This window comes from Erinaceus europaeus, chromosome 6 (assembly GCF_950295315.1).
Source record: "Erinaceus europaeus chromosome 6, mEriEur2.1, whole genome shotgun sequence".
In the NCBI taxonomy this organism is placed as follows: domain Eukaryota; kingdom Metazoa; phylum Chordata; class Mammalia; order Eulipotyphla; family Erinaceidae; genus Erinaceus; species Erinaceus europaeus.
This window is the reverse complement of record NC_080167.1, coordinates 27695296-27710655: the sequence shown is the minus strand read 5'-3', so window position 1 is coordinate 27710655 and position 15360 is coordinate 27695296. Positions and strand designations below refer to the sequence as shown.

Genomic DNA, 15360 nt, shown 5'->3' with positions numbered 1-15360 from the left:
GAGTCTAGTGTCTTACTCACTGCGCCACCTCCTGGACCACAAATTATCTATTTAATTCTTATACGTATGCTCTATTATCCATATCACCCCCATGAGAGAATTGAGAGTCAAAAGGCAAGCATTTCATAAACATCTATTTCATAAACATCTATTTTGTTCACTGATAAGTACCGAACACTGAGGGGCACAGTTTAAATGTCAAAAAAATATTTACTGACTAAATGAGCTTAATCTATTCCTTTCTTTTTATTGTGGCACTTATGACTTTATATCTCCTGAAACCACAAAATGTATACAATTAGTGTAAGTCATACCATTATAACTAAGGCTCCTTTATTCTCCTTAGAGGATTTTAGCCACGAAATTATTTACACAACAGGCAAACTAAACTGGTGTACTAAGATAACTGAATATCAAAAAATATTTTAAGGACCCAAAGACAAAGAAAGCTGAGAACATGCTTGGTTTTTATTCACTTCTAACATCATTGCTTCATTGGTACTAAAATATTTGTTTATACGGTCATAATAAAATAAATTCTGATGATGCCACAGCTAATTATATGGAAATATTTGCCACAATAGACTAACAGTTAATCTCATACAGTTGATCATACATTACTGTTAACTGGAAATTAACTGTGAATCAAGTAAAGCACTTAGACAAGAGAAGCCTAGAAGACAGCACAATGAAAGGTGTTGGACTAACAGATATGAGGTTCAGAATTTGATGCTTGGTATCACATATATCAAAGTGAAAATCTGGCTATCTCTTATAAAGATGAAATCTGGATGCTATAATGATCCATCCTGACTTCCCTGGGCAGATAACCTTACCAATGTGCTTCAGAACCTCACCTCTCCAGAGCCCTTCCCCACTAGGAAAAGACAGAAAGGTTAAGGGTATGGATCAACCTGCCAATGTCCATGTCCAACAGAGAAGCAATTACAGAAGCCAGAACTCCCACCTTCTACACCCCATAAAAGTGCTTACATTCAGTAGATGAGATATGATGGGGGGGGGGGGGGAGATGTCCAGAGGGCTCTGAACTCCAACTCCATCAGGACCCGGAGAGAGAAGAGGAAAAAGGGAGGGACATTTGGATGTATTAATAGGTGTATGTGTGACTTGAAGGAAACGATGGGACCATAGAAAAAAAGGGGGAGGGCAAATATATACAAACATAGGTAGTTGTAGAAATAATAGTTAACCCTTATCTACAATCTAAGGAGAACTGCTGTAGCTTACAATGGCAAAATGGAGGTACAGAACTCTGGTGGTGGAATAGTATGGAGTTGTACTTCTGTTATCTTGTAGTTTTGTAAATCAATGTTAAATCACTAATGAAATTTTTAAAAAAGAAAGAAATCTTGAAGCGGGGGGAAGACAATATATGTGCCAAAGAAGAAGCAAATGATGACATGCAAACAAAAAACCCAGCCAGGAACTTCAGAGGCTCAATCTTTAAAATGCAATTCTGGGGAGTCGGGTGGTGGCGCAGTAGGTTAAGCGCAGGCAGAGCCAAGTGCAAGGACCGGCATAAGGATCCTGGTTCGAGCCTCCGGCTCCATACCTGAAGGGGAGTTGCTTCACGGGCGGTGAAAGAGGTCTGCAGGTGTCTGTCTTTCTCTCCCTCTCTCTCTGTCTTCCCCTCCTCTCTCTATCCTACTCAACTACGACAACATCAATAACAACAACAATAACTACAACAAAAGTAAAAAACAACAAGGGCAACAAAAGGGAAAATAAATAAATACAATAATAAAAATAAAAATTAAGTAAAATGCAATTCTGGGGGTCAGAAATAGCACAGCAGGTTAAGCTCACATGGTGCACAGTGCAAGGACTGGCACAAGGGTCCCAGTTTGAGCCCCAGCTCCCCACCTGCAAGGGAGGTCACTTCACGAATGGTGAAGCAGGTCTGCAGGTGTCTATCTTTTCTCCCCCTCCTCTCTCCATTTCTCTCTGTCCTATCTAACAACAATGACATCAATAACAATAATAGTAATAGCCACAACAATGGCAACAAAAGGGGGAAAAAAACAGTCTCCAGGAGCAGCGGATTCATAGTGCAGGCACCGAGCCCCAGCAATAACCCTGGAGGCCCCCCCCCCCAAAAAAGGCAATTCTGGCTTTCATGATCTTTACTGTTTTGTGCAAAAAATTAATTTAGTTTATAGTAAATTAAAAATGTTACTCCCCAGCATAAGGAAGATTGACAATGCAAACTGCCTTCTTATCAGATTAAAACATATAGACCAGGGCCAGCAAGATCACTCACAGGGCTGGTGTGTTTGCTTACTTTGTCCTGTGCACCATCCAGGTCCCTAGCACACTGAATGGAACATCAGTACTAAGGAAGAATATCATAATGCCCTTTTTCAATGAGAATGGTCAAAATAATAAGGGGGAGAAAAAATAAGACTAAAGTACAAAAAAGGGGCTTTGTTTTTTAAAAGATTTTATTTATTCATGAAGAAGATAGGTGGAGAGAGAAAGAACGAGTCATCGTGCTGGTATATGTACTGCTAGGGACTGAACTTAGGACCACTGGGCTTTATTTTTTATACTAGTAATTTTCTTTTTTAAAAAATATTTATTTATTTATTCCCTTTTGTTGCCCTTGTTGTTTTATTGTTGTAGTCATTATTATTATTGATGTTGTCGTCATTGCTGGATAGGACAGAGAGAAATAGAGAGAGGAGGGGAAGACAGAGAGGGAGAGAAAGATAAGACACCTACAGACCTGTTTTACCACTTGTGAATCGACTGTCCTACAGGTGGGGAGCCAGAGGCTTGAACCGGGATCCTTACACCAATCCTTGCACTTTGTGCCACGTGTGCTTAACCCGCTTTGCTACCGCCCGACTCCCTATACTAGTAATTTTCAACCTTTTGTCTACTTTCATCCTTTAAACACATATAGCAAAATTCCAATAGCAAATCTTTCATTAACTTTAATTTTTCAGATTTCTAAAAAAACTTTTTTATTATCTTTACTTATTTATTGGATAGAAACAGCCAGAAATCGAGAGGGAAGAGGATGATAGAGTGGGAAAGAGACAAAGAGACACCTGCAGCCCTGCTTTACCATTCGTGAAGCTTTCCCCCTGCAGTTGGGGACTGCTGGCTCGAACCTGAGTCCTTGCGCATTGTAACATGTGCACTCAACCAGGTATACCACCACCCCAGTTTTGCAGATTTTTTTGATTTTATTTTCTTTCTTTTCTTTTCTTTTTTTTTTTTTTAACTTTTCCAGCATCATGATATGCTATACTTATCCTATTTTTAAATTTGTTTTACACTTCTGGATGACATCTGTAGAAATGCAAAATATGTCTAAATATTAAAAAAAAAAAAAAGTCTTGATAAAGAACCGCTTCTCCTACAACAGTATAACATGAAATTAGGGAACTACTGAAAGATTTATTTAGATAAGTGACGGAAGTAAAGAAGAAACAGAGAGTTAGAGCATCAGTCTGGTCCATGTGATGCTAGGTTTTGAACTCAGGACTTCATGATTCTAAGTCCAAGACTCTAACTAGAGTGCTATCACCTTCAAGGATTTTCTTTTTCTTTTTTGGAATGTTTATTTAAATTAAATTGTAAAACTAAGGGCAGGGGAGATAGCATGATAGTTATATAAAAAGACTTTCATGCCTAAGGCTCTGAAATCATGGGTTCAATTTCCCATACACCATAAGCCAGAGCTGTGCAATGCTCTGGTTAAAAAAAAAAAAAAAAGTGACAAAAAGAAGTATAACCAAAATAGTCACATTAGACATAATCGACAATAACCATAATTTTTAGATCATACATATAAACAATTTTATACATAAATGAAATCATGTAGTGCAATTTCATGAAAAAATTCTTTTGTTATATGATGATATCGAATATTTAATTTAAGGGTATCAATTAATTCAATGGGCAAACGCTAGAAGAAGAATTAATTCAATTAGCACAGCAACTTTTAGGGACAGATCACACCCTAATCTGTTTCAATTTCATACAGGTAAGAAAATTAAGGCATAAAAAGACTACACAAACCTACCCAAAGTCACTTTAAAAGGTAGTGGAAAAGGCAGGACACAAACCCAGGTCTCATCTGGCTCCAGAACTCATGCTTTTAAGAACTAAGCAGGGAGTTGGGCGGTAGCGCAGCAGTTAAGCGCACGTGGCGCGAAGCGCAAAGACCGGCATAAGGATCCCGGTTCGAGCCCCTGGATCCCCACCTGCAGGGGAGTCGCTTCACGGGCAGGTGGTGAAGCAGGTCTGCAGGTGTCTATCTTTCTCTCCCTCTCTCTGTCTTCCCCTCCTCTCTCCATTTCTCTCTGTCCTATCTAACAACAATGACATCAATAACAACAATAACCACAACAATAAAAAACAAGGGCAACAAAAGGGAAATAATTTTTAAAAAATTAAAAAAAAACAAAACTAAGTAACACTTAAGAGCTAGAGAAGTGGAAATCATTACTAGTGAGATAATTTTACATCTAATCCACTCATCTCAATAGCTTGACACCATTAATCACAGTTAACTATCCATCCCTTCTAACTTTCTACTTGATGGAGATAACTATCCCCTTCCCAGTCCCCCATACATTCTTTCAGCCATTTCTCTGGTAGTTATTAACTTACCTCTAAATAATCTTACAATGGTATTTGCTTACACATTTTAAGCATTACCTTACTGACTTGCCACATTTATAAGGACTTAGTTTAAAAAAATTTTAAAAAAACAGCTTAGTGACTTGCCATTTATAAGGACTTAGCTTTAACATTTAATCTAACTCACTACCTTCCATCTCCTTTCTTTAAAGTAATTTTTTAGTTACTAATGCCTTTGATGAAAAAGTAGGAAGAAATAAAATAGTTCACACAACATAGTTGTTTTTCTGTTGAGAAGTGAAGAATGAGTGAAAGTAACAGAATAGGGAGGCATTTAAGACTAAAAATCTCAGGTGAATAAATGGATAATATAAGGAAAACAAAGGGAACACTGTTTACTTCTATTTTTACTATAGCATCAAGAAACATACAGGGAGAAAAAGGTGGAAGATAAACAGTTGTTTGTAGTTGGCTGAACAGATATCTACCTGTGTTAAGGAGTCTAAAATTACTATTAGCTCCAAAATTGATCCAGTTAGCATTTTCTAAGTTACAATGAAAAATTAATAGTTACTAGAACAATAGGAGATATTCCTTCAGGTTAAGCTAACAGTTATAAAAATACTTACATATGATTAGATCTTCTTCCTCTATTTGTTTTCTTTCCTATGACTGGAGTACCAAAATGTTCAGGGTTGGTGAGTGGGAGCTGGTCTAATGTCTGTAGGTAAGAACATAAGCCCATAAAAAAGTTATTAAGTAGCAATTTTTATTCATTTTAAACCAAATCAGTGTAAGAATATGCTTACATTTTGAGATTTGCAATTTCCCTCGAGACTCAAAAACTGTAAAGATATCTAGGATAAAAATAACCAAGCCTACACACTACTAACAAAGAAAAAAAAGTGAAAAAAGAACAGTAGCTCTTTTTCTTAGAAAAGTAGTTACTCTGTGTAAGCAAGTTCATTATTTGAAGGTTAACAGACATCTGAAACTGGTTAAAATACAAACAAAAATAAAAAACCAAAAAACTCACAATAGCTCAGTGGAAGAATCAATTTGAGGGCAGGGGTAGATAACATAATGGTCATGCAAAGAGACTCTCATGCCTGAGGCTCCAAAGTCCCAGGTTCAGTCCCCTGCACCATTATAAGCCAGAGCTGACAGTGCTCTGGTAGGGGGGAAAAAATGGAGTCGGGTGGTAGCGGAGCAGGTTAAGTGCAGGTGTTGCAAAGTGCAAGGACCCACATAAGTATCCTGGTTTGAGCCCCCACCTCCACACCTGCAGGGGAGTTGCTTTACAAGTGGTGAAGCAGGTCTGCAGGTATCTTTCTCTCCCACTCTCTGTCTTCCCCTCCACTCTCCATTTCTCTCTGTCCTATCCAACAATGATGACAACAACAATAATAATTACTACAACAATAAAACAAGGGCAACAAATAAATAAAATCAATTTGACCCATATAAAGACCTAACTACCTAACTTCTAGACTATGATCAACTGTAGCTCTAATTTTTGTGTACATAGGAAAATGTAATCCATAAAATACAATTAGATTTTATTGATTACATATAATAAAGAGCTTCATAAAAGCAAAGAAAAAGAAAGAAATGAGAATATCATTCTGGTACACATAGCACTCTAGATAGATTTAAGTGGGAAATTCAGGCACACAAACCTAATGCTCCAACAGTTGAGTCATTTCCTCAACTGGCAAAACAGAATTCCTAATATGTAACAGAAACAGAACTAATTACTGGGACACCTGCAGCACTATGCCATTGCTTGTGAAGTTTTCTCCCTGCAGGTAAAGAGTCTCGAGCATTGTAACCTGAGTACTCTATAGTGCCACATCAACTTCCCATCTGCAGTAGGGAAACTTCACGAGTGGTAAATAACTTCTGTAGATGCCTAACTTTCTCTAACCCTATCTATACTTTTGTCCTTTTAATTACTCTCTGTCCTATCAAAGGAATGGAAAAGAAAAAAAAAAAGGGGGGGGGATAATGGTTATACAAGAGACTTATTTGAGTCAGAGGCTACGAGATCCAGGTTCAGGCCCCAGCACCATCATCAGCCAGAGTTGAGCAGTGCCTTGGTTAAAAAAATTTTTTTAAAGGGTAGAATTTATCTTACCTTACACTTAAAGACCAAAGAGTCAATACTCCTGGTTATATTTAAAGGTAAATAAAATCCCACAGGCCAAGGGAAACTATGTCTATAGTTGTTATTTAAAATGGGTTGTCATAATTTATCTACCTTTTCTTCAGAGTTTCTAACTATATGCAGTAAACACACAGTAAAGAATATCAGCTGCTAAAAAAAAAAAAAAACAAACCCTAGAGGGCTGGGCAGTAGTGCAGCGGGTTAAGCGCATACAGCACAAAGCAAAGAAAAAGCGTAAGGATCCTGGTTCGAGCCGTGGTTCCCCACCTGCAGGCGAGTAGTCTCACAAGCGGTCTGCAGGTGTCTATCTCCCCCCAGCCCCCCCCCGTCTTCCCCACAAGCGAAGCAGGTCTGCAGGTGTCTATCTCCCCCCCCTCGTCTTCCCTTGCTCTTGATTTCTCTCTGTTCTATCCAACAACAGCAATGACAACAATAAAAATCACAACAACAACAACAATAAAACAAGGGCAACAAAAGGGGAAAAAAGCCTCCAGGAGCAGTGGATTTATGCTGCAGGCACCCACCGAGGCCCAGCGATAACCCTAGAGGAGTGCACACGCGCGTGTGCGCGCATGCACACAGACACACACACACACAGACACACATACACAGACACACACACACACACACAACACACACAGACACACACCTGCTTATGAATGATATTCAAGTTGTAAGTGTTCCACAGAAATATCCTGGGGGCTGAGTGGTAGTGCAGTGGGTCAAGTGCACATGGCGCAAAGCGCAAGGACCAGCATAAGGATCGAGGTTAGAACTCCTGGGTCCCCACCTACAGGGGGATCGCTTCACAAGCGGTGAAGCAGGCCTGCAGGTGTCTGTCTTTCTCTCCCCCTCCTCTCTCCAACAGCAGCAGCAATGGCAACAGTAATAACCACAACAACAATTTTAAAATGGGAGGCAACAAAAGGGAAAAAGTAGCCTCTAGGAGCAGTGGATTCACCGAGCCCTAGCAATAACCCTGGAGGCAAAAATAAATAAATAAATAAATAAATAAATAAGTAAGTAAATAAGTAAATACCCCAAATACTGATACATGTTAAGCAATGGGCAACATACTCAGCTGGCTTGGGCTAGAACCAGTCACTTTTTCAGTACCAGAATTCAAACTAACGTGCTCTTATTATAGAGATCTTATAGGTAAGTCTTAGTTTAGATATGGGCATTATGGGATTGGCTATTTTAAATGCTACCAATATGATGTGGCCTTTCCTCTCAAAAGCCAAAATTATTGCTAACAATAATAGTGCTTCATTTATGTTAGAGAGAGAGGGGAGAATCAGAGTATCATGTATATGCAATGCCAGGCACCAAACTCAGGACCTAATGCATGAGAGTCCAATACTTTATCCACTTTGCCACTCAATTTTTGAGTCATCTTCAAAAATTAATTTTATTTATTATACATGAGAGGGCTAAGGGAGGTGGGGGTGACAGATTCACATAAGAAAAAGAGAAGGGAGTGACAGGCGGACAAGCCAGAGCACTACTCTAGTACATTTGGTGCCAGGGGTCAAACCATAAATCTCAGAGTTACAAATCCAATGTGCTACCAGTTGATCCACTCCTTAACTGCAGACAATATAAGGTGTCTCAAGTGGCTCTCAAGTTTAAAGTCCCAAATCTGACCCCTGCCAATGAGGTGCTCTAGCTCTAGTTCTTTCACTCTTTAACATTTTTTAAGATTTTTCTAATTATCTTTATTTATAAGATAGCGATAGCCAGAAATTGAGAGGGAAGGGGGTGACAGAGAGGGAGTCAGACAGCACCTACAGCACTGCTTCACCACTTGCGAAGCTTCCCCCAGCAGGTGGGTGTGGGGGCTCGAACCCGGGTCCTTGTGCATTGTAGCATGTGCACTCAATCAGGTGCAATTCCTCTCTTGGGGATATATCCTAAGGAGCCAAACACACTCATCCAAAAAGATATGTGGTTACCTGTGTTCATAACAGCAATTTGTAACAGCCAAAAACTGGAGTCCAACAACAGATAAGTGGCTGAGAAAGTGTGGTTTATATACACAATGGCATACTATTCAGCTACTAAAAATGGTGATTTCATCATCTTCATCTCATCTTGGATGGAGTTCGAAGGAATCATGTTAAGTGAAATAAGTCAGAAAGAGAAGGATGAATATGGGATGATCCCACTCATAGACAGAGGTTGAAAAATAAGAACAGAAAAAACAAAACAGATCTTGGACAGGATTTGGTGTATTGCACCAAAGTAAAAGACTCTGAGATGGGGAGTAGTGTTCAGGTGTTGGAACATGGTGGTGGAAGAGGATATAGGTGGGGGGTTAGAATGTTATATGGAAAACTGAGAAACATATGTTACAACTACTGTATTTTACTGTCAACTATAAACCATTAATCCCAATAAAGGGGGGAAAAAAACCCTTCCTATTCTTTACAAACATTTACCTAGTATAATTCTATAAATTTTGTAAGTAAAAAAAAAAAAAGAAATTATTTCAAAGAATTACATAAATCCAGAAACAATTTTTTAATTCTTTTTAAATGTATTTATTTATCTAATTGGGGAATATATTCAAGGACTTGCTCACATCCAAGACACTGCTAAACCATCTCCTATCTCAGCTTCTCTTTTTTCTTTCTTTTTTTGTCTCCAGGGTTATTGCTGGGGGTCGGTGCCAGCACTAACAAATCTGCTGCTCCCCATAGGCATTTTCCCGATTGGACAATACAGAGAAAAACTGAGAAAGGAGGGGAAGACAGAGAAAGTGAGACACCTGCAGACCTGCTTCGTTGCTTGTGAAACTTCTTTCCTGCAGATGAGGAGTGAGCTTGAACATGGGTCCTTGGGCTTAGTATTATGCGTGTTTAACTGGGTGCAGCACTGCCCAGCCCCCACCAATTCTGTTAATTTATTAGTGTAGGAAGCCATGTTCACTAAGTTGCAGGTATTTCTTATATTCAATCTTCACAATTTAACAAATATGCATTAGAAATTTTTGTAGGGGCCAGGTGGTGGTGCACCTGGTTGAGCGCACATGTTACAGGCACAAGGACCCAGGTTTGAACCCCTGGCCCCACCTGCAGGGGGAAAGCTTCACAAGTGGTGAAGGAGTGCTGCAGGTGTCTCTCTATCTCTCTCCTTCTCTATTACCCCCTTCCCTCTCAATTTCTGATTGTCTCTATCCAAAATAAAGATTAAAAAAAAATAAAACTTTTGTACAAATAACACTATTGTAGAAGGAAGCAGATATGAAGATGACAAAAACATGATTAATCCCAAACAGCAAATGTAAGACAAATACCATGAAACATTTATATGTAAACAGATCAAAATATAAATAGATCAATTTGGCTTGAGAGCTCAGGAAAGACATGATGAAGAAAGGGACCAAGCATCAGCACACCTAGTTAAGTGGTTTAAGACCCAGTTCCCAGGAGCACTGGGACCTCCACAGAGAGTGTAACTGTGTTGCAGGTATCTCTCTTTTTCTCTCCCTACCTGCTCCCTCTCCTCTCAATTTCTATCTGTTCTATTAAAAAAAAAAAAAAAAAAAGAAGAGAAAAAGGCTACTGGGAGCAGTGGATTAATTGTGCAGTCACTGAGCTCCACCCAGCAATAACACTGATAGCAATAAAAAATAGTAAGAAACAAAAACCACCATGGAGGAAGAACTAATTTTAGGGGCCTTAAAAGAAGTAAAGCTGGTGGTCTGGGAGGTGGCTTAGTGATAAAGTTTTGGACTCTCAATTTTTGTGTCTAATAAATAAATAGACTTAAAAAATTAAAAAAAAAAAGAAGAGGAGAAGAGAAGAGGAGAAAGACAGTTGCTAGTAGTGGTGGATTTGTAGAGTAGGCACTGAGCCGTGGCAATAAAAAATAACAGGAGCAAAGCTAAGCACAAACCAAGAAAACAAAATACAAGAAACAAAAAACTATGGATTATAATCTGAAAATAACATGTGAGTAAAAAGAAAAGGAAGAATCAAAATACAAAGAACCTATGCCAGATTCTAAAGTGAAACTGGAATTCAATTAAGGGAAAGGAAAAAAAAATCAAAATAAATGGAACACTACAAAATAAAGCCTAACCACTTAATAATGTTAAAATAAGCCTACAAGAAACACTGGCTTAAAAAGTGACTAGGAAAAAGAAATGATTAACCCACACTGTGAGTTAACAAGTACAGACATTAAATTATATAATGCATAACAACAAGTCCGCTTTAAAAATTCTGATTTGCAAGTTACTGATTCACAGAGGCAGGTCTGAGACCTCACATGGGTACAAATTCATGGCACTCTCCCTACCCATTTAGCAAGAGAGACACACAGAGAGAGATACCACAACACCAAACTTCCTTTAGTGTCATAGCTTCTGTGGCTATGTGGTTACAGGGTTACAGGCTTACGATGTGGTTACAGGGCTCAAATGTGAACTGCTAGCATGGTCAGGCACATGTCCAACCCAGTAAGCTAATTCTCCTGTCAATGAAACCTTCACTCTTTTTAACTCAGTGACATCTTTGTGAAGTTTATTTTATTTTTAAAAAGACTTTTGATGAGTTAAAAATACCAGAAAATGTCTATGTGCAAAAAGGATGAAAACATGAAGAGATCTATTTGGTTTGAGAGCTCAGGAAAGGCATTATGAAGGGAAGGGTCAGGCGTGGCGTACCCAGCAGAGTGCACACATTGCCATGCACAGGAGAGACAGAGAGGGAGAAAGAACCAGAACACCACTCCTGCACAAACTGATTTAGTTCTCCAGTCAGGAAACTAAGTGATTTTTAATTAAATTTAATTTTGTAAAACAAGGAGGGGTACAGGGAGCAGCAACAATAGTAGTACCAGGGTAACACACAAGAGTGTATAATGTCCAGGATCAAATGCAGGACCTCATGCTTGAGAATCCAACATTTATCTGCTGCACCACCTCTCAAGGCTAACCCTTTCAATTTTAAGAGTATGGCTTTAGAGGCAGAAAATGCCATTTACCAGTAGTTTTATGATTTGTAAATTTAAGATAATAACAGTTACCTACCTAATAATGTTATAAGTATGGTAGTACTTAGCCTGTTCTATGCCATGTACTGTTCTAGGAAGTAGGAACAAAATGGTAAAGAACATGGAATTCTTACATTCTAGTGTGGAAGACATACAATGAACAGTAACAAAAAAGGATTAAGAGAAGTGGAAAGAGCTTATAAAAAACTGGAATTTGTTCAGTCTCTATAGTAAGAAAATAGTTTTATGTAGATATGGTACAGGGGCCTTAAACATGCACATTTTAATCACTCCTGGATAGATTGTCTTCATTCTTTTTAACTCAGAGAAAGAGAAGAGGAAAAAAATATCATAATACTGGAAATCTCCCCCGGAACTGTGAAACTCTGATAAGCTGTCAGGGATCAGTCCCATGCCCACACATCCTAGTGGGTGAACTACACCATCAACCCTGTCTCTTTCCTTTTTAAGATTTACTTATTACACAAGATAAGCAGAGCATCACTCTGGCATATGTAGTGCCAGAGCTCAAATTTGGGGCCTCTCGCCTGCAAGGTCAGCACTCAACTGCCACTCAGGCCATCAGACGGAACTATCTTAGAAAGATCAGTCAGGTCAAGGTTCTTTGGGAACAGTGCACAATGTCAGCTATGTAGCAGCAGCAGCAGGAACAACAGCAGTAGTTTTAAAAGTAATAGTAAGGAGTTGGTTTTAGTAATTCCATATTCTTCACTGATGACAAGTTGTTAATGATGATTCGATTACAAATCAGGCATTTTTCTATGATCATGTGCAAATGAAAGGAATCTAAAAAATTTGTCAAAAGGAGTAAAGTTCATCACAATTTCTTTGTGAACAAATGTTAAAATATTTTAAGATGAAAATGAAGCTAGTATCTGTTGCTCAAATACAAGCCTGTAAATAGGCTTGACAGATTACAATATAACAGTATTGTTAATTTCCTTGATGAACAAGTATATTAAGAAATCAAAATATTTTCTCCCCACAACACAAAGCATTAAGATTTAGTCAATAAATTACTTACTTCACTTTCAGCAAAATGCCTCTCTCCTTTTAGACACAGTGAAGAGCGCCTCAGTGTCTTCTCATCTCCGTCATCAAAAACTATGAAAGGAGGTAAAAATTTGAACAACTTTTTTCAAAGATCAACAAGATAATATAAATCAAATAAAGCTACTACTAAAGATCACAGGTGAATTTCAGTTCACATTCAAACATGAATGTGAAGTATTTTGATTTATTACTATTATTTGATAGGATAGACAAAATTGAGAGGAAAGAGATAGGGAAAGAAATAGAAACATCTGCAGAACTCCTTCACCACCTGTGAAGCTTTCCCGCATGCAGCTAGGGGCCAGGGGCTTGAACCTTGGTCCTATGCATGATGATGTGTGTATTCAACCAGGTGAGTCACTGCCCGGCCCCTATATTCATGTTTTCTAAAGGACAGCTACATATACAGAGTATCTTTTCTGATTTCTATCAAAAGAAAGGAAGGAAGGAAGGAAGGGAAGAAAGAAGTAGTAAACTTGGGGAGCCGGGCGGTAGCACAGCGGGTTAAGCGCAGGTGGCGCAAAGCGCAAGGACCGGCATGAGGATCCCGGTTCGAGCCCCCGGCTCCCCACCTGCAGGGGAGTCGCTTCACAGGCGGTGAAGCAGATCTGCAGGTATCTGTCTTTCTTTCCTCCTCTCTGTCTTCCCCTCCTCTCTCCATTTCTCTCTGTCCTATCCAACAATGACGACATCAACTACAACAACAATAAAAAGATAAAAAGACAACAAGGGCAACAAAAGGGAAGATAAATAAATAAAAATTACCAAAAAAAAAAGTAGTAAACTTGAAAAAAAAAAACTTCCCTTAAAAAATAAACACCAACTAAAAACAGGAAGTTGCCTTTCAGGAGAAAAATATTTAAATGCTAATTGGTCCTTTTAGGAAATGGTAAAGAAAAACAGTTTTCCCAAAAATAAATACTGACTGATTAATGTAAGAAATAGGGAGTCAAATTACATATTTATATGTTCATACTGACCCTAAAAATTGCTGTTTTAAATTTATTATTTATTGGGACTGTGTGGTAGTGCACCTGATTGAGTGTACATGATACAATGTGCAAGGACTGAGGTTTGAGTTCCAGGTCCCCTGCAGGGGGAAAATGCACAAATAACTGGGTTTGAGCCTCCAATCCCCACCTGCAGGAGGAAAACTTTACGAGCGGTGAAGCAGTGTTGCAGGTGTCTCTCTCCCTATAACTCACTTCCCTCTTGATTTCTGGCTATCAAAAATAAATAGAGATAATTTTTTAGATTGATTATTTATTGATTGATTTAAGAGAAACAGAGAAATCAAAGTGAAGGGGGGAGTTAAAGAGGAAGAGAGATAGATATTTCCAGCCCTATAATCTTTAAAATTTAAAGCAGAATTTCAGGGGTCAGGTGGTGCACCTGGTTGAATACACATGTACTTGAAGTTCCAGGTTTAAGCCCCCAGTCCTAACCTTTAGGAGGGAAGCTTCGCTAGCAGTGAAGCAGTGTTTCAAGTATTTCTAGTGCTCTCTCTCTCCCCTTCCTTCTCAATTTCTCTTTGCCTCTATCCAAACAAACAAATAAATAAATAAACAAGATAGTAAAATATATAAAGCAGACTTTCAAAGTCTTGGTACTAACTAGTGACATTCTGAACTAAATAATTCTGTTGTAGGGGATGTCCTGCACACACACACCCCTGGGCTTTAGCCACTAGGTGCCAGTAGCACCCCCTTCTTAGTACTTAGATCCATCAATGCTTCTGAACTTTGTCAAATGTTTCATGAAAGGCAAACATGACCCAGTTGAAAACTACTTATTTAGGTAGGGCTGGGGAGACAGCATAATGGTTATACAAATGGGTCTCTTGCCTAAGGTTCTGACAGTTCAATCCCTAGCACCATCATAAAGCCAGAGCTGAGCAGTGCTCTGGTGTCTCTCTCTCATATACTCAAATAAATTAATAAAAATTACTGATTTAAAGTACAAAAATGTTCCAGAGAGTTTATTAATAGTCTACCCCCCCTTTTTTTGCTATCTAGTTTACTAGTGGAACTCAGTACTTACAAAACTCCACTCACAGATGTCATCTTTTTCTTTTAGGGAGAGAAGACAGGAGAGATGGGGAGGGGAGGGGAAGGGAGGGGAGGAGAAGGGAGGGGAAGGGAAGAGAAATGAGGGGAGGGGAAGGAGACTGTAGCACTGCTTCACCTTTGAAGCTTCACCCCACAGGTGATCCTATGTACTTGATTTTACAAATCAGTTTATGCCTAACAACGAAAATTGAGATTCTCAAATATTATGTAAGACTTTACATTATATGAAATTGGACAGTTTTCAGTACAGCTTTTTAAATGGTTTATATTATTTTATATGTGAGCTAATATCCTGAAAGAGCAAGGGGAAGACAATGAACATTTAATCAAGCAGACCAAAGAAACACTCCATCACATGTGCTACCACAAATCAAACCGAGAATGTAGATCTTGGGGGGGGCAGGCAGTGGTTTTAAGCACACATAGTATGAAGCG

The 15360-nt window shown here is 38.8% G+C and overlaps 1 protein-coding gene across 4 annotated transcripts in view; it reads right to left on the bottom strand.

Moving 5' to 3' along the window:
- The window catches only part of ARID4B (AT-rich interaction domain 4B), a 137560-nt gene that overhangs the window by 66763 nt on the left and 55437 nt on the right, over positions 1-15360 (bottom strand). For all 4 annotated transcript variants that reach the window (XR_009550201.1, XM_060191951.1, XM_060191954.1 and 1 more), the window contains exons 6-7: positions 12828-12907; positions 5244-5335 (exon numbers count right to left, since the gene is read on the bottom strand). Coding sequence is in view for 3 of the 4 variants with exons in the window: in XM_060191951.1 (XP_060047934.1) it covers positions 5244-5335; positions 12828-12907 (172 nt within the window). In the remaining variant the exon portion in view is untranslated. The remainder of the gene's footprint in view (positions 1-5243; positions 5336-12827; positions 12908-15360) is intronic.